Consider the following 19981-nt stretch of genomic DNA (forward strand, 5'->3'; position numbering starts at 1 on the left):
TTTTTCCTGTGGTCATGTGTGGATGTGAGAGTTGGACTGTGAAGAAGGCTGAGCGCCGAAGAATTGATGCTTTTGAACTGTGGTGTTGGAGAAGACTCTTGAGAGTCCCTTGGACTGCAAGGAGATCCAAGCAGTTCATTCTAAAGAAGATCAGGCCTGGGATTTCTTTGGAAGGAATGATGCTAAAGCTGAAACTCCAGTACTTTGGCCACCTCATGCGAAGAGTTGACTCACTGGAAAAGACTCTGATGCTGGGAGGGATTGGGGGCAGGAGGAGAAGGGGACGACAGAGGATGAGATGGCTGGATGGCATCATGGACTCGACGGATGTGAGTCTGAGTGAACTCTGGGAGATGGTGATGAACAGGGAGGCCTGGCGTGCTGCGATTCACAGGGTCACAAAGAGTCGGACATGACTGAGTGAACTGAACTGAACTGAACTGATTATCAAAATTTGGTGTGTTTCATAGCTTCTTTTCAAACCCATTATTTGTAAATATAATTCACTTTCCATTAGGTCTTCTATAAGTTACTCTTCAGCTTCAAATTTCCATTTCTTTTAACATTCCAATTGTTTAGAGATGTGTTGTTGATCAAAGTCCATATGACTAAGGCCTAAGATAAATCCTTTTCTTTTTCAATTGATTAAAAAGCAGACAAAACATATCCATCATTTTGCAAACATTTTTGCATTTCCTTTTTCTTTTAATTAATGTCATTCTAATCACTCATGTTAACTATAGCTTTTATTCACTCATTCTAATGAGTCATGCTAACTATAGCCTTTAACCAAAATAACTAACTTCAATTCTACCCCTCCCTCTCCCAAAGCCCCTTCTGTTGCAGGAAGGGGGACCCCTTCCAGGGCCCGAAACTGGATTCTTGTCTAACACTCGGAAATGAATTGTCTGAGGAGACACATGTGCTGACAAAGCAAGAGATTTCACTGGGAAAGGGCACCTGGGCGGAGAGCAGGAGGGTAAGGGAACCCGGGAGAACAGCTCTGCCACTTGGCTAGTTTTGGGTATTATGGTGATGGGATTAGTTTCCGGATTGTCTTTAGCCAATCATTCTGACTTAGAGTCCTTCCTGGTGGTGCACACCTTGTTCAGCCAAGATAGATGCCAGAGAGAAGGATTCTGGGAAGTGGTCAGAAATGTGGTGTCTCCTTTTGACTTTTCCTGAACTCTTCCAGTTGGTGGAGGCTTATTAGTTCTGTGTTCCTTACCAGGACCTCCTGTCATAAAACAACTCATACAAATGGTTACTATGGTGCTTGGCCAGGGTGGATGGTTTCAATCACTGTGCTTCCCCTAACATTTCCACACCATAGACAGTTTTCAGTATGTGACAAAGAATTCTGTGCCATTCAAGGCAACTTAGGAGAATAGCAGATAGCCAGCGACCACTGCTGGTACTTTAACAATACACATCACACATCACCTTATGGTCAGGTGTATATGTCCCTTTAAGATTTATTTACACATTACTGTTAGAACGTATAAGTTTGACCATAAAGTTGGCTCATGTATGTGTTTCTAGAAGACTTCTCTTATTTCTTCTGAGAAAAAGGAAAACAAGTCATGAGCTCAAAATCCTTTTGATTTCACAGTAGGTCTTAAAACTCTGAACAAGTCAGAAGTAACCATTTCTATTTTATTTGCATTCCCAGTTTATCTCATACATGGAGGCCTGTTCATAAAAATTGATATAACAGAGCAAAAATACTCTTAGAAGGCAGAGCTCCCTCTTTTATGAGCTATTCAAAATCAGTCTTAATTTAAACAACCAAAAAGAAAACTTTGCTTTATTTTCTATGCCTTTTCTGGTAGCTTTGTCTATTTAAATATTTCTCTCCAGCACAACATGTTATATTTTTGACTCAGTCTACAGAAGTTTTCTCAAGAGAGATAATGAAAGAACTGACCAAAGATACAAAAGAACTACTGTTATATGAACATCATACCAGGCTAACTTCCTTTTTTTTGCAAAGACAGGACAATGTGTATTTGTATACACAAACAGAGAGAAGTGCTAGCCTCAGTTCTGTGTCTTTAGCTTTAGATCAAAAGTAAATCCAGAGGACAGTTTTCTGTGCTTGAGAAAATCTTACTGGTCAGTAGTGGCTACTTGGGTGTAGGAAGGTCCAAGAGTCAAAAAGGATCTCCAAAGAATACTTGTTATACAAAAGTATTGCAAATGATTTTAGGTTTTGTTGTAGTTGTTTAATTGCTAAGTTGTGTCTGATTCTTTTTGACCCCATGGACTATAGCCTGCCAGGCTCCTCTGTCCATGGGGTTCTCCAGGCAAAAATAGTGGAGTGGGTTGCTATTTCCTTCTCCAGGGGATCTTTCTGACCCAGGAATGCATCTCCTACATTACAGGTAGATTCTTTACCACTGAGCCACAGGGGAAACTTAATTTTAGGTATACTGATAATACAAGGCATATCAGAAGATACCACAAGTTTCAAGACAAACTAACAGAAGAAACAAATGGAAAAAAGATCCCCTGTTATGTACTATCTACCACCCGACAGAGACTAGATGGCTGGAGTCAATAATCAAAATCAGACTTCCAACATTTTAGTCACCAGGGGAAGAAAAATAATGATGATGTGCAGACTAGAACAGGAGTCTATAAGAGCCAGCTTAATGCAAATATCAAAACAGATCTGGAGAAGAAAATTGTAGAAACAGTCAATGATATTCACTCCGGAAATCAAGAAAGTTGAGTCTGGGATTTAGAAGTCTATACACAGTGCACTTTGTAGGGCAAGGTTCAGGTCTGGTGTGTGAAACGCCCTGGCTATCTCACTGGAACTCCAGCTGTGAAAGATGCAGAAGCAAAAGCAATTAAGAGGAGAAAAAGATGTTTGTGTGCTAAAAATTGCAAGGAAACTACACTTTGAACTTTGGAAGGCTTTGAAAAACCTGACTACCATGTTAAAAATACAAAAGATATACGAGGGAAAAAAAGCAGACAGAAGATTGCCAAGGTCACAGGCTGTTCATGCAGAAAGTCTTCTCACGCGGTCACCACAGATGCAAGGGCCGTCCATATCAGTTTGCAGGGCTTGTCGTGTTTTCCAGTAGGATCACTCACTTCTGTGATCCTGTAGACCATGGTTCTATCAATACATACCCTGCCTCTCAACTGGAAGCATTTGGAAAATAAAATTACTTTTCAGAGGAGTTTGGTAAGCAGAGAATCAGTGCTGAATAATTTTGCAGCAGTCTTTAGTTTAAAATAGCTTCTGGGACAGGAAAGTTATTTTTACTAATGTGCCTTGTCATATGAAAATATTTTGTTCCTTAGATACTGTATCTCTCTTTTGAATACTTGTGGATAAACTTTGACAGATTTACTTTCTTTTAGGTTTCATTTCTTCAGAAGGTCAATTCACGCATGTTATATTGATTTTTACGTATTCAACTTTCTTTGGAGAACCCTATTGGAATGTTCACATGATATATATATATACAAACACATGAATTCTATGTGCTAATTACAGTATATTTCCTATTTCATTATATTCATTATGAAATTGGATTTAAGACTTTTTAGAAGATTGTTTTTCTTATTAACTATAGTAAGAAATTTTATATTTTATTTTTAGCCCCAAATCCATTCTTAGTAAAAGTGATAAAACTGACAATAAAGTTAAAAGAATTGGACCACACATAGAGATCTTCCAAGTGTTCCGGGGAAGAAAAAAATTTGCAATAACCAAAAACATAGTTAAAATGGTCACCATCGTGCAGGCACTTGTCAGAGGGTGGCTCGAACGCAAAAGATTCCAAAGAATAATGGCCAAGGTAAAGCATATATTGAATATTATAATGTGTTTAAGAATTCTTTGTTCTCCCAGTTTTACTGAGATGTAGCTGACATGTAGCACTGTACTAGTTTAAAGTATACAGAATAATGATTCAACTTACATGTATCATAAAATGATTTATCATGATGAGTTTAATGAACAGTCATCATCTCCTGTAGATACAAAATTAAGAAATAGAAAAAAAAATTTCCTCATGATGAGAGCTCTTAGGTTCTCCTCTCTTAACAGCTTTCATATATAACATATAGCAGTGTTGGTTATATTTATCATGTCATACATTATATCCCTAGTACTCATTTGTCTTATAACTGGAAGTTTGTACCTTTCCCTGCCTTCAGCTGATTTCCCCTTCCCCTGCTTCCTGCCTCTGGTAACCACAAATCTGATGTCTTTTACTATGAGTTGTTTATTTGCCTTTTTATTTGTTTTTGAGGTGTAATTGGCCTATTAACATAACACTATGTTAATTTCTGTTATACAACAGAGGATTTGATTCTTCTATATGTTTCAAACTGATCACCACAACAAGTGTACTTATCATTTGTCACCATACAAAGGTATCATATAATTATTGAGCATATTCCCCATACTGTACATTTCATACCCATGACTCATATACAACTGTAAGTTTATAGCTCTTAATCTCTGTTATCTGTTTCTCTTCTCCCTTGGATTCCCTCTCCTCTGGCAAAAACCTGTTTGTATATATGACTTTTTTTCTGTTCTATTTGTTCATTAGTGAAATCATGTAGTATTTGTCTTTCTCTGTCTGACTTATTTCGCTTAGCATAATATCCTCTAGGTCAGAAGAAAAGGAAAAAATATCCCCTAGTTCCATCCTGATATCAACTAGGTTGTCAGAAAAGGCAAGATTTCATGTTTTTTCCACTAATGTGTGATTATATATATTATATATGCTTAATATATATAATATAGCATATATTATATGAACAGAATATATATAATTATATATACAATCATGTAATTATATATATGATTATGTATAATATATATAAAATATATAATCATAAGAATATATGATTATATAATTATAGTATATAATATATAAGCATAAATATATATTATATATGCTTTATATATATATAATATAAAATATTATATGTATGGGGCTTCCCACATGGCTCAGTGGTAAAGTATCTGCCTGCCAGTGCAGGAGAGGCAGGAGACATGGGTTCAATCCCTGGGTCGGGAAGATCCCCTGGAGGAATAAATGGCAACCCACTTCAGTAGCCTTGCCTAGAGAAACCCCATGGACAGAGGAGCCTGGCAGGCTATAGTCCATGGGGTCACAGAGAGTCCGACATGATTGAGTGTCTGAGCACATACATTATGTATAAACCATATCTTCTTTATCCATGCATTCATCAGTGTACGTTTACATTCAATTAACAGACTTGAATAGTGACCTGGTCAATATACCTATGATTTTTCCAAAATAAAGTTCTTTGGCTTAAAAAATTGTCATGAATAATCTTCTCTTGTGACAGTTGCTGATTGTGTCAAGCTGGAGACTGTGAACAAATGCCTGGCTTATCCTTAACCCAACAGTCCTGGGACTACTTTTACCCTAAGGCTCAGAGCACCTATCTATGCATTGGTTTTGTTTCTCCCATGCTATATTCTAATTCTCTGTTTAAAGCAACTTTCCACTTCTCTTACTCCTGGGTACTCTTGCAGAGCATAAACCTTTACCTTAAAAAGAAACTACACATATCCACCTAGCAACTTTTATAAACAGCAGTCCTGACATTCAAAATAAATCATAAGGACCTATTTTGGTTGGGCAAATGCAGGAGAATCTGAATGGATGGATTTTAGTGAACCTTTGAGAGAACTCCAAACTTATTCTCACCTGATGTCTACCAATAATGAAATTTAGAAAACCAACTAGAAATGAAAGAATAGGTCAGGAGTGACCACCTGAATTGCTTGATTTTCTGTGAGGAGCTCTCTCAAATGGCCTTGTACTATATATCCTGAATACATTTCTCTGAGAACATTGAGATGCTGTTAGAACATAATCCATTTGCCTGTCTCTGTATGTATATTTATACATTCATTAATATGTACATTTTATTGTTCAGTTGCTAAGTTGTGTCTGACTCTTTGTGACCCCATGGACTGTAGCACAACAGCTCTCTGTCCTTCATTATCTACCGGAGTTTGAGCAAATATATACATATAACATACATTTGTAGTTCTGATGATTATATAGGAAAAAGCATGTAAAACTTTGAAATAAAACATTCCGTATAGCTAATCTGTCACTCATTGTGTGAAATAGCTGCTGTATTCATTGTATATGTAAAGAAACTCATGCTCAGAGAAATTAAGTCATTTGAAAAGAGTTGCACTGCTGGTAAGTGACCAGGCTAGAATTCAAACCTTTGTCTGACCCCAAAGCCCATGCTTATTCTACATATTATGTCATTGACCTACTTTATGGCTAATTGCTCCCTAATCTAATCTAAAGCCGTATCCCAAACTGGTCTCTCTAGCTCCAGATTGAGGCATTTAATTGCTTGTTTGCAAGGTCCATAGTTAAATCAGACTCCACAGAGCCTTAAATGAACTCATTTTCTTATTCCACAAACCTATTCCTTTCCTGTACTACCTATTTTGGTGAACTCACCCAACACCCATTGTCCAAGCTATACACTTGGAGTTTTCTTAGTCTCCTTCAACTCGCTCACTTCCATATTCAGTTGGTCACCACTTCTTTAATATTTCTTACGCTACTCTTCCTCATGGGGCTCTTGCCAGATCTCCTATTCATCACCCCCTAGCATGGAGAGCTGCAGTAGTCTCCTAATTGGTCTCCCTGCCTGTAGACTTACTCCCATCTAATCTGTCATGTGCAATGGAGGAAATTGCACTCTGATGACCTTATTCTATTCCTTATAGTCTTTTGATGGCTCCATATTGCTTATCAGATGAACTATGAATTCTCTAGTATACAGTACACATGAGCTCCTTGGTCTGGCCTTTTCCCGTTGTCCAGGCTCATCACATGACACTTCTTCGTTAATACCCTGTGCCCCAGCACAGTCCAAATAATTTCATTCCCTGTTTGATTACTATTATTTTATGTGTTAATGCTGACCTTTCAGAGTGGATTACTCTTCCTCCCTAATTTTCTAATAAACTCCAATTCTTTCTTTAAGAACTTAAATGTCTACATCTAGAAGAAAAGCTATGACCAAGATAGATGGCATATTAAAAAGCAGAGATATTACTTTGCCAACAAAGGTCTGTCTAGTCAAAGATATGGTTTTTCCAGTAGTCATGTTTGGATGTGAGAGCTGGACTATAAAGAAAGCTGAGCACCGAAGAATTGATGCTTTTGAACTGTGGTGTTGGAGAAGACTCTTGAGAGTCACTTGGATTGCAATGAGATCCAACCAGTCCGTCCTAAAGGAGATCAGTCCTGAATATTCATTGGAAGGACTGATGCTGAAGCTGAAACTCCAATACTTTGGCCACCTGATGCAAAAAACTGACTCACTGGACTCATTGGAAAAGACCCTAATGCTGGGAATGATTCAAGGTGGGAGGAGAAGGATGAGATGGTTGATGGCATCACTGACTAATTGGACATGAGTCTGAGTAGACTCCGGGAGTTGGTGATGGACAGGGAAGCCTGGTGTACTGCAGGCCGTGGGGTTGCAAAGAGTCAGACAGGACCAAGTGAAGTGAAGTGAACTGAACTGAGACCCCTTCTCTGGTCCATCAAGCAGAGCTGATTTCTCCATTTCTGGTCATTATTGTGCAAGTCACTCTGCATTTTGACCTTTTGTTTAGATGTCTGTCATGGACACTACAATCTATATGACCTGTTTGGGAGTACACACTATTTCTTTATAATACCACATATTGTTTTGACACATAGAGTCTCTCTCATTTTAACTACATTCACTTATTTGCTGCTTTTCATGTTTATTTACTTGTTTGTGTATGTTTGTTTATGTTGTTTTCTGTCATGTTTGCTACTGTGTTCAATACCTAGAACAGTGCTTAGCATGTGACAGGTACTCAACAAATGACTTTTTGAATGAATTAATTAATACAACAAAATATAGAAGTTTGTCAGGGCATAAAGATTCATATGTATATAAGATGTATAAATAAGCATGTATAAATAAATATAGCATGTCATATGCATGGCATTATACATATGATAATGTAATTCATGTCCTACTCTTTGTGACCCCATGGACTATACAGTCCATGGAATTCTCCAGGCCAGAATACTGGTGTGAATTGCCATTCCCTTCTGCAGGGGATCTTCCCAACCCAGGGAGTGAATCCAGATCTCCTACATTGCAGGCGGATTCTTTACCAGCTGAGCCACCAGGGAAGCCCAAGGACACTGGAGTGGGTAACCTATCCATTCTCCAGGGGATCTTCCTGATCCAGGAATCAGGAAGAACCAGTGTCTTCTGCATTGCAGGCGGATTCTCTACGAGCTGAGCTACCAGGGACGCCCAGTTATATCATAATTTAACTCAGTTACAGCAGTTCCTAATGTTTACCATCATCCATAACATTTGGGACAAAATAGGTCTAGAAAACTTAGAGAGCAGGAATGGGCCCAAGATGATAATGAAAGGGAGAGATTGACAGAGAAAAATTTTAATTTCTATATGGAAGTAAAATTTGAAATGAAAAGAGTGAGAAGCCTTTTTGAAGGATCCCAACAAATATAAACTAGATTGTTGACTTCAGTTTGGTTATAAAACTTGTTACAGTCATGGATTTTCTTTTCTATTCCACCATTGGTATGCTACTTTGTATATTGGATGGCTGCTCTGTTGATATAGTTAATGTTGTTTTGCTCATTGTTGAAATGCTTGTATGGCAGGCCGGTAATGCATACATAGTCTGGTTCCAGGGTTGAGCCTGTGTGCAGGGTTGCTGTTGGGGGAATTCTTGATAGACTTTCTGGTCTAGAGGCCACACAGCGTATCACTGGATAATTGTCAGGACTGTGGCAATCCCTCCACTGGGAAACTTCCATAGTCATATTGTTTGGCTGGCACTTCAGAGCTTATGACTGTTTACAGTATCTGCTAGAATGTCACTTTAAGGTACCTCAAGAGACTATACAATTTCTATCTTTTCTGTGAAATACTCCAGATTGGGTTTATTTAGAAATAATGATGCCGCATTTTATTATATCAGCCATAAGGAGACTACAGAGATTGCTGCATTTAACTATCAGCATTATTTATTTCCAGGCTTCCTAGGTGGTACAGTGGTAAAGAATCCATCTCCAGTGCAGGTGATGCAGGAGACAAGGGTGAGATCCCTGGGTTGGGAGGATCCCCTGGAGGAAAAATTGGCCACCCCCTCCAGTATCCTTGCCTGAAAAATTTCACAGAGAAAGGGGCCTGGTAGGCTACAGTTCAAAGGGTCACAAAGAGCTGGACATGACTGAGTGCCCAAGCACGCATGCACAAACAGGGAGAACTATATTAATATATTCTAGAATACTTTAAAAAATTGATCATAGTTGCTATTTACTTGACCTGATTTCTTGCCTGGTGCATAGAGCAAATAGTCCAGACAGAAATGGAGGAAGTCTCAGGTATTTACTAATGAGAACTTAGAAGGACCATTTAACCCAAAGGCCTCTGTCTGGTATGGGAGTAGTCCCACGAAACTGAGATCTGGAGGATGAAGAGTAATTGTGTTTTGTCTGGGAAGGGTGTTTTGTCTGTGCCGACTGGGAAGTTGAGAGAGTGTAGGCCCAGGGAAAGAAAATATCAGTGGCCTTAGGGGAGACAGAATATTTGGAGGGCTGGTTGGGAGGACATTGGCAATAGAGGGACATGAAGATAGGAGCAGATGAACAATGTTCTTAAAACCACACTAAGGAGTTTATGCTTAGTGTATCAGAATGGATGACTTTAGAGGAGGCGAATGATGTGGAAGAGATTTGCTATTTTAGAACAATTACTGGCTCTGGACGATGAATTGAGTAAAGAGAATGACAAAATTAGAGAAGGAACCACTAGTATGCTTATTCAGTAATCCATGGTGTGTGATGGCGTTGACTTGGGGCACGGCTGGAGAAATGGACAGGAGATAGGGTATTGAAATTGATTGGATTTGAAGATGAGGAAGTGGGAGGCGTCAATAATGGTTCTGAGGCTTTTGTCTTGAGCAACATGACGAATGGCTGTGAAATATAGAACTTAGGAGGAGTGAGTAGAAGAGGTGGAGGGAAAGAAAGGGAGGTAGAGTCCATTTTTCAACACTGAGCTTGAAGTGCCTGTGCAACATCCTTGAGACGTCTGGGAAGCAGTTGGGTATATGAATCTAAAGCTCAGAAAGATGACTGGGCCACAGGGAAGCATTTGGGATTCATGAGAAGTTCTAAAACTTTTTCTACTAACACACTTGAAGAATACAAAACTCTCCCACACATTAAATGGTTCAATCTGGCAATGATTATCACTTTATCTCTGAGAAAGCTCTTTCTCCAGATGCCTGCATCGCTTTCTTACTTCATTCATGTCTCTGCTCACTGTGACATTATCAAAAACCTTGCCCAATACTACCCTATTAAAAAAAAAAAAAAAACACTTACTCTGATCATTCCTATTCTATTAAAAACACTATTGTTCTTTGCACTACTTACTACCGTGTAATACATATTTGTTCACTGGATTATCGTCCCTTCTATCAGGAATTTTTTCTGTTCATTAATCTATTCCCAAGGTCTAGAATATTCAGAGTTCATGTTTTTGAATAAATTATTTTCAACACAATGGAGGAGGGGTGAGAGGATGTACAATTTTATTCAGCTCCCCACCTAAGGATGCCCTCCTGTACTCTGCCTTCATCCATAGATTTGAGAATCAGTATTAGTGGTACTGTCTAGAGCCATTGGAATTTATGTCATTGTCCAGAGAGTATATAAAGTAAGGATAGTGAAAGTGAAGTCGCTCAGTTGTGTCCAACTCTTTGCGACCCGTGGACTGTAGCCCACCGAGCTCCTCCATCCATGGGATTCTCCGGGCAAGAATACTGGAGTGGGTTGCCATTTCCTTCTCCAAAAGTAAGGATAGAGGCATATAAACATAAAAGTGAGAAAGACCAATGCTCAGAGGGGAAGCCAGAGGTGAGGATTTCACAAACAATGAAACAATAGCTAGAGACATAGGAAGAAAACTGAAACGTGTTAGATCAGGAAAGTTCAGGCACGGTGTGATTAAGAGGGTCGGGTCAGTGTTCCCAATGCTTCTAGGAATGAAGGCCTAGGCAAAAATGGGTAGAAAATGTGAACTAGTGCTTCACAGTAGAATAAATATAAATGGTTAGTAAACATGGAAAGAGGCCTCTCTTGCTAGTAATCAAAGAAATTGAGTACCACTAAGAATCATATAGTAGTGGAATTAACTAAACAAGAAATAAATTCATTACTTAGAAACAAAAAACATGATCGTATCAAATACAAAGCAGACTTTCATTTGTAAAAAAAAAATTAATCCTGATGTATAATAAGCATGATACATTTACAGTTTAAGTCAACATGGATTGGAAAATTATAATCAATAATTTGCATTGTCTATTATTTAAATATTTCTGTTGTATCAATTTGTACATTTTTCTGATTAATTCTATCTTCAGAAAAATTTAGGAATATAGTGAAAGATTTGCATACTGAGATGACATGGCATCGTAACTAAGGCATATTTCTGTGCAGAAGGCTGTCAGAGAGGCATGCTATAATAAGAAGCACACAGATGGACGACTGCCATTTTCTCTGACCAACTTCTTAACCATGAAAACCTCCTAGGTAGCCGTCTGAATGCCTCAGATTTGAGAAGCGTTTCTTCATGAGATAGGTTGTGTCCACAAAAGAGTATTTATTAAATTTGGAGGAAAAAACACTCAGCTTGGGTTTGGTGACTGCCCAAACGTTCCTTCTCCCTTAGCAAATGTCACCATTCAACTAAGCAGCACCCTAAGCAGGGACCTTTTGGTTTATCTTCTAAGAATACAATTAAAACAGTGCTTGATTCTTTATTTAAGCAAGAGAAACCTACTGACAGATTTAGGTGGAAAGGCATTGAGTAAAATTTTCGGCAGAGGTCTGAAGAAGTAAGCTCAGAAACATAGAGGAATGATGAAGGCTAGCCTAGATAGCTCCCTGGACTGCAGTCAAATCCTGCACAAATTCTGATGCAACTGCTGAATCCTGTACTCCCTCCGCAAATGCCACACTTGGAAAATGGATATTGTGCCAAGGTGACTCTTCCAGACAAATAGATTTCCCACTGTTTCCCTTTTAAAAGCATTATTAGTTTCTAGTCAAAACCTGAGGCTTGTGCAGATAATGGATGAGGCTTTGTCACATGTCTGCATCCTAGCAACAGTGGAGGTTTGGTCGTGAGCATCTGATTTGTGGCTTCAAATCGAAGGACAGGAGCTCTGCCTTCTACTAAGATTCACATGGTGGGGAGTGCTCCTAAAGTGTGACCCATTCATTATTTAAAACAAAACAAGGCAACAACAAGGAACGAAGTGACAAAGCTCTATTGAACAAAAGGGAGATTAAAATTACACATTGCAAAATGTAATTAAATGTTGAAAGACACTAGCAAACATTAAGAATCTGCCCAATTCTGATGGAATTCAGGTGGAAGGAGAAAAGGAAAGTAGTGAAATTATGCTATTTTATTTTTTTCAAGTAAATCAAGAAATATTTCATTGAAAAATTTGACAAATTAAGAAATATAGGCTTAAACATCGTATCTAAAAATGTCAGAGAAGAACCATAAAACTAAACAAAAGTGAAGAAAAATATAATATAACCAACCTTAGAAGAATCACACAAAACAGAACATAAATGACAAGAGCAAGAACAATCGATCATAAGTGTAATAATAAATAAACTAGGAAAGAACTAGAACAAAAATGTACAGAATGGGTGAAAAATATGAAATTCAAGTAAATTAAGAGGAATATAGTATATAATTAAAAGTGTGGACTGTGAAGTATCCTTGTTGTGGATTTAGAACCAATTCTGTAATTTACTAACTATAGGACCTTGGGAAAGCTAAAGATTTTATGCTTTAGGGTTTTTATTTGTGTAATAGTATGCAAAGCATATCAAAGGAAAGCAGACTCAGAAGAAATTTCATGAACTTAAATAGATTCCTAAAAATACAATGAAAATTGGTGAATGCAGTTTTTAATTCAAGAAGTCAAGAAGGAGAAAAGAAACCTTAAAAAAGGAATTAATAAAGATAAGTAGAGAAAGTAATGAGCTAGAAAATATAAAATGTAAAAATAATTGAATGGATAAATAAGATGGAACTGGTAATTTAGAAAAAAATGAAATAGATGAACTTTTATACTTTTTTAAAAGTTTATTTGAGTAGAATGTAGAAAATGTGCATACAGAAAAATATAGTCATAAATAAAATACAAGCTGATAGAATAGGTATGTACATATGATAAAACCTGAAAAAATCCAGTGAAAAATAGGTACAACACATAAATATACAGTTTCTGAAAGAAAGAAAATACAAGGATTTGAGCACCCAGACTGGACAGAATCATCCATTACAGAGTAATGCCTTAATAAAACTTTTATTTATTTATTTTTCTGGCTAAGTGGGCTACATATTATAGAAATCTCTACACCAACCTAGGAAGCTTCTATGAAATTATTCAATACTGAAACTTCTACGTTATGGCAAGCATAAGTATGTGATGCCAAAGCAATTCAAAATGATGTTCTCTAGATTGTACCACTCTACGATGCAGGTACTTTGCTAACCTTATTTAGAAACATAAATAAATGCTCTAAGAAACTGGGTGAAATAGATGAAATGAATAGGACACAAGCAGATTCAGTATAAATAACAGAAATGTATAAGGAGTTCAATTGTTTATATTGCTATTTTATAGGCTTTCTATCATGGACCAGATTTGAGGACAGTTATAAATATGTACTGCAGACAAATCCATCGTGTTAAATATCGACTTGGTCTTTGGAGGACAAGACAAATTATAAACCTCACAGAGTTGGAGGAATGGATGGACAGAAAAAAATGTGAGTGATGCTGTCTTTTCTGATTTGATTTTAGGTTTGGAATTTATTTAACCATTAAAACCTTACATATAATTACCCATAGAAAACACAAGTAGACAATATTTTTATTGTTGCAAGCTATTTGCATTTTAAGGTGACATATGAGGATTAATATTAGGATTCCATTTTGGCTAAAAAAAAAAAAAAAGGAAATTTAAAAGAAAGATAGCTGAAGAATCAGATTTCAGATGGAACATGAACCAGAGTAGCTCCAGAGATCTAGGGAGCAAAAAATTAGGGGCCATCTCTTATTTGCCTCTGGGGGGATACAAAAGATGCTATCACTTAATGACTTTTTATTCTTGAGCTTTAAATTTAAATTCTAGGGAGAGAACTCCTGGTTGGTTTAGCATGAATTATATCTTCAACACCTTGCCTTGGTGTAGGACAAAGAAATTTGATTGGGAGTTGCATAGGGGCTATATTCATTGGCAGGAGGGAGGAGCTCCCAAAGGAAAAACTATGTATTTATAACAGAATAGCAGTTCATGGACACTGAGGAGATGAAACAACAGTTTTCCAATTTCTATTTTAATTTTCAGAGATCCTGATTTTTATTATATTTAGTATTGCTTAGGATTAGGATGAATATTACAGTTTGTTTCTTGATTTAAAAATAAATGAAGACTTCTGGTTTTTGCTTTTGCATGTAAGGACCTTGGAGGTCATCACTCCAACTTAACAACAAATAAAAAATCTGAACAGAGTAAAACATCAACAACTCTTTTTAGACCTTTAAGAGAGGGGAGGAGGATACAGGACAAACTGGAGAGACAGGCTTGCAAATACAGGCAGTCTCAGGTTACCAGAGCAGAGACTCATGAGCAGAATCTGATGTGGGAACCGGCACTTGGTTAAGAAAAATGACTGTAATTGACAAATGGCTGCTGGCTCAATGTGGACAACATTGAGTTAAAAATTCCAGGAGGATCCAGTCATAAAGGGACCTCCACAGTAGTGTGATATTTACCTACAGAAGCTCAATCAGATTCCCAGGATAATTATGAGAAAATGAACCATTTTGAAATATGCCAGAGCACTCTGTCCTTCTTAATGAGGCCTGACTTCAGGGAAAACTAATTAACCAGAACCTGACCTGTTGCGTATTAGCAGAGCCTAATCAAGAATACACAGAAGAACTGTACAAAAAAGATTTTCATGACCCAGATAATCATGATGGTGTGATCACTCACCTAGAGCCAGATATCCTGGAATGTGAAGTCACGTGGGCCTTAGAAAGCATCACTACGAACGAAGCTAGTGGAGGTGATGGAATTCCAGTGGAGCTATTTCAAATCCTGAAAGATGATTCTGTGAAAGTGCTGCACTCAATATGCCAGCAAATTTGGAAAAACTCAGCAGTGGCCACAGGACTGGAAAAGGTCAGTTTTCATTCCAATCCCAAAGAAAGGCAATGCCAAAGAATGCTCAAACTCCTGCACAATTGCACTCATCTTACACTCTAATAAAGTAATGCTCAAATTCTCCAAGCCAGGCTTCAGCAATACATGAACCATGAACTTCCAGATGTTCAAGCTGGTTTTAGAAAAGGCAGAGGAACCAGAGATCAAATTGCCAACATCTGCTGGATCATGGAAAAAGCAAGAGAGTTCCAGAAAAACATCTATTTCTGCTTTATTGACTATGCCAAAGCCTTTGACTGGGTGGATCACAATAAACTGTGGAAAATTCTGAAAGAGATGGGAGTACCAGACCACCTGACCTGCCTCTTGAGAAGCCTATATGCAGGTCAGGAAGCAACGGTTAGAACTGGACATGAAACAACAGACTGGTTCCAAATAGGAAAAGGGAGTATGTCAAGGCTGTATATTGTCACCCTGCTTATTTAACTTATATGCAGAGTACATCATGAGAAACACTGGACTGGAAGAAGTACAAGCTGGAATCAAGATTGCTGGGAGAAATATCAATAACCTCAGGTATGCAGATGACACCACCCTTATGGCAGAAAGTGAAGAAGAACTAAAGGGCCTCTTGATGAAAGTGAAAGAGGAGAGTGAAAAAGTTGGCTTAAAACTCAACATTCAGAAAACGAATATCATGGCATCTGGTCCCATCACTTCATGGGAAATAGATGGGGAAACAGTGGAAACAGTGTCAGACTTTATTTTTTTGGGCTCCAAAATGACTGCAGATGGTGATTGCAGCCATGAAATTAAAAGAGGCTTACTCCTTTGAAGGAAAGTTATGACGAACCTGGATAGCATATTAAAAAGCAGAGATGTTACCAACAAAGGTCCTTTACCAACAAAGGTCCATCTAGTCAAGGCTATGGTTTTTCCAGTGGTCATGTATGGATGTGAGAGTTGTACTGTGAAGAAAGCTGAGCACCGAAGAATTGATGCTTTTGAACTGTGGTGTTTGAGAAGACTCTTGAGAGTCCCTTGGACTGCAAGGAGATCCAACCAGTCCATCCTAAAGGAGACCAGTCCTGGGTGTTCATTGTAAGGACTGATGCTGAAGCTGAAACTCCAATGCTTTGGCCACCTCATATGAAGAGTTGACTCATTGGAAAATACCCTGATACTGGGAGGGATTGGGGGCAGGAGGAGAAGGGGACGACAGAGGATGAGATGGCTGGATGGCATCACCAACTCAATGAACATGGGTTTGGGTGAACTCCGGGAGCTGGTGATGGACACAGAGGCCTGGCTTGCTGTGATTCATGGGGTAGCAAGAGAATGGGAAGGCAAGCCATATAATGAAAGAAAATACTTGGAAAAGAAATGTCTAAACAAGAACTGTTATCTAGAATATACAATGTGCTCAACAATAAATTTAACAACTTGATTAAAATATGGGCCAAAGGTCTCAACAGAGACCTCAGGAAAGAAGATATACAGAAAACAATTAAATGCTTGGAATGATTCTCCACATCATTTTTTTTCAGGGAAATGAAAATTAAAACAAAAAGTAATACCACTAAACATCTATTAGAATGGCCAAAATCCAGAACACTGACAATACCAAAATGCTGATAAGAATGTGGAGTATTATTTCACATTGTTGGTGTAAAATCAAAACAATACAGCCATTATGAAATACAGTTTGGTGTGTGTGTGCTAAATTGCTTCAGTCGTTGTCAACTCTTTGTGAGTGAAGTAGCCCGCCAGGCTCCTCTGTCCATGGAATTCCCCAGGCAAGAATACTGCAGTGGGTTGCCATGCCCTCCTCCAGGGGCCTTCCTGATCCAGGGATCAAACTCACATCTCTTATGTCTCCTGCATTGGCAGGCAGGTTCTTTATCATTAGTGCCATCTGGGAACCCCTAAACATGCTTTTATTATGCAATCCAGCAATCATTCGCCTTGGTATTTAGCCGCAGGAGGTTTATATCCACACAGAACCTGCACATGGATATCTATGGCAGCTCTTTTGTAATTGCCAAAGCTTGGAAGAGCTTCCAAGTTGTCAACCTACAGTAGTAGGTAAATGTGTAAATAAACTGGTGCATCCAGAAGATGAAATATTTCATTTTAAGGAGAAATGAAGCAGTCATGAAAATATATGGAGTAAACTTGACTGCATATTGTTAAGTGTAAGGGGCCAATTTGAAAAGGCTACATACTATATGATTCCAACTACCAGATACTTGGGAAAAGGCAAAACTGTGGAGAAAATGAAAAGATTGATGGTTACTAGGGGTGGCTTGGGGTGGGAAGAAGGATGGATTAGCAAGCACAGAGTTTTAGGACCATGGAACTATTCTGTACCTTATTCCAGTGATGGATACACAAACCCAAAGAATGTACGCAACACCAAGAGTGAACCATAAGGTGAACGATTGACCTTAGTGATCAGGATGCGTCAGGTCAGCGTAGGTTCATCCTTGGTAACAGAGGCACCCCTTGGTGCATCCACTGGTAACTGATAATGAAAGTGAAAGTGAAAGTGAAAGTGAAAGTGAAGTCGCTCAGTCATGTCTGACTCTCTGCAACCCTGTGGACTATAGCCCTCCAGGCTCCTCTGTCCATGGGATTCTCCGGGCAATACTAGAGTGGGTTGCCATTTCCTTCTCCAGGGGATCTTCCCAACCCAGGGATCAAACCCAGGTCTCCCACATTGCAGGCAGATGCTTTAACCTCTGAGCCACCAGGGAAGCCCCTAGGGGCAGGCAAATTATGCTTAAGTGGAGATAAAGGGCTTAAGAGAAATTTTTGTACCTCCATCTCAATTTTGTTTTCGATATAAAACTGCTTTTATAACTTTTCTTTAAAAAATTTGAAACAGTAATAAAATGATGTGAGTAAATATTATTTAATCAGAATCAGCAATGTATTGCATTATAATGTAAAGATGCTACATTTTTGATAGTTTAGCTAGTCATAAAATGTTTATTTTACAGTGGACTGTAAGTTCCATGAAGACAAGGACTGTGATTGTTTTGTTCAATAGTACACACTCACTATTAACAAATACCAGTTTATCAGAAGGGCTCGAAAATATTTTTGAGAGAATAGATTTCATTAACTTTATTAATTATGCTAAAATTATGTATCAAAAATATTTACCAATAACCAGAATTCTTTGAGCTAGAATGCCTCACTTTCTGTGGCTTCAGGTTAAAGGAAGAAAGAGATCAGAGAAAGAAAAAGAGAGATTCTAGCCATGGGACTCCGATCAGTTCCCCCCATCCAGCAGCTTGGTTTTCAGGGGGAAAAAAAAAAGCGTGAAGGAGCAAAGCGTTTGAGAGATGGAAAGGCAAAAAGAAAGAGAAAACAAGTAAGGGAGACAGAGAAAGAGAAAACTCTTTGCTCACTGAGGAAATACAGAGGGACTTCCCTGGTGGGCCAGGGGCCTAGGGTTCTGTCCTCCCAATGCAGGGAGGTGGGTTCCATCCTGATCAGGGGACTGCATCCCAAGTGCTGCCGCTGAGAGTTCGCCTGCCTCAACTGAAGATCCTGCGTGCCACAACCTAGATCAACGGTCCCTCATGCTGCAGCTAGGTCTGGGTGCAGCCAAATTAATTGATTAAATAAAAAGAAATTCCTGGGACTCCATTTACTTTAAAATCCTTTAAAATTTGAGAGGGAATACTGCTATCTTACTGGGGAGTTGATCCCAGGAAATATTGTTAGTAGAATGGAGAAATGAGAAGAGAAGACAGAGAAGAGAATGAAGGAAGAACATAAGTGCATTCTCCCCCACAGAATGTGGGCAACCAGAGCTTAATCCCTCTAGGGAACAATGGAGCCATCTTGCCACAAGGGCTGTGTTTATCCACTGACTCCCCCAGTCAGAGATTAAGGGCCACTCCAAGAGGAGCCTTGATTCCCTGGCACTTTTGACTCACTGCACAGGTGGCTGGAGTAGAGTCCTGCAGCCAGAGGGAGCCCTTCGGCAATGAAATGTAGGTGCTGGCAATTTAAAAAGTCAGGTTCGTTTGCACAGACATGTAAGGGACAAGGCAATATGAATGGAGAAAACATAGCAACTGTTCTAGTTTGCTTGTTTGGATATAGAGAGACAGTCATAGAGATACTTAATAGACATTTATGTTTATTTTCAGCTGTGTTTCAGAATCTGGAATAGCCACTTGTATTCAGGCAATGGGCTTCCCAAGCAGTGCTAGTGGTAAAGAATCTGCCTGCTCCATGCAGGAGACCTAAGCTAGATGCAGGTTCAATCCCTGGGTGGGGAAGATCCCCAGGAGAAGGGAATGGGTACCCACTCCAGTATTCTTGCCTGGAGAATCCCGTGGACAGAGGAGCCTGGTGGGGTATGGTCCATAGAAGGACATAGACTGGTCGCAGAGAAGGAGAGGACTGAAGAACTTAGCCTTTACAATCACTAAACATTTCTTGACCTTGTTGATATCTCAGGACTGTCCACCTCAACTGACTGGATACATGAATGGATTGAAAATTGAAGTCCATGTTATTGGTTATCAGGGTGATATATTCACTTAGAAACCACTCTGGTGCCTTTTGTCGTTTGGAGCCCATATTTCAGAGCTAAACCTATATTGAGCACAGACCTTCTCATCTTAT

At 38.7% G+C, this 19981-nt stretch overlaps 1 protein-coding gene across 1 annotated transcript in view; it reads left to right on the forward strand.

The window, feature by feature from the left end:
• The window catches only part of IQCM (IQ motif containing M), a 420783-nt gene that overhangs the window by 185204 nt on the left and 215598 nt on the right, over positions 1-19981 (forward strand). Inside the window, 2 exon segments of the mRNA XM_052655057.1 lie at positions 3620-3818; positions 13787-13931. Coding sequence (XP_052511017.1) covers positions 3620-3818; positions 13787-13931 — 344 coding nt within the window.

This window comes from Budorcas taxicolor, chromosome 17, assembly GCF_023091745.1.
Source record: "Budorcas taxicolor isolate Tak-1 chromosome 17, Takin1.1, whole genome shotgun sequence".
In the NCBI taxonomy this organism is placed as follows: Eukaryota; Metazoa; Chordata; class Mammalia; order Artiodactyla; family Bovidae; genus Budorcas; species Budorcas taxicolor.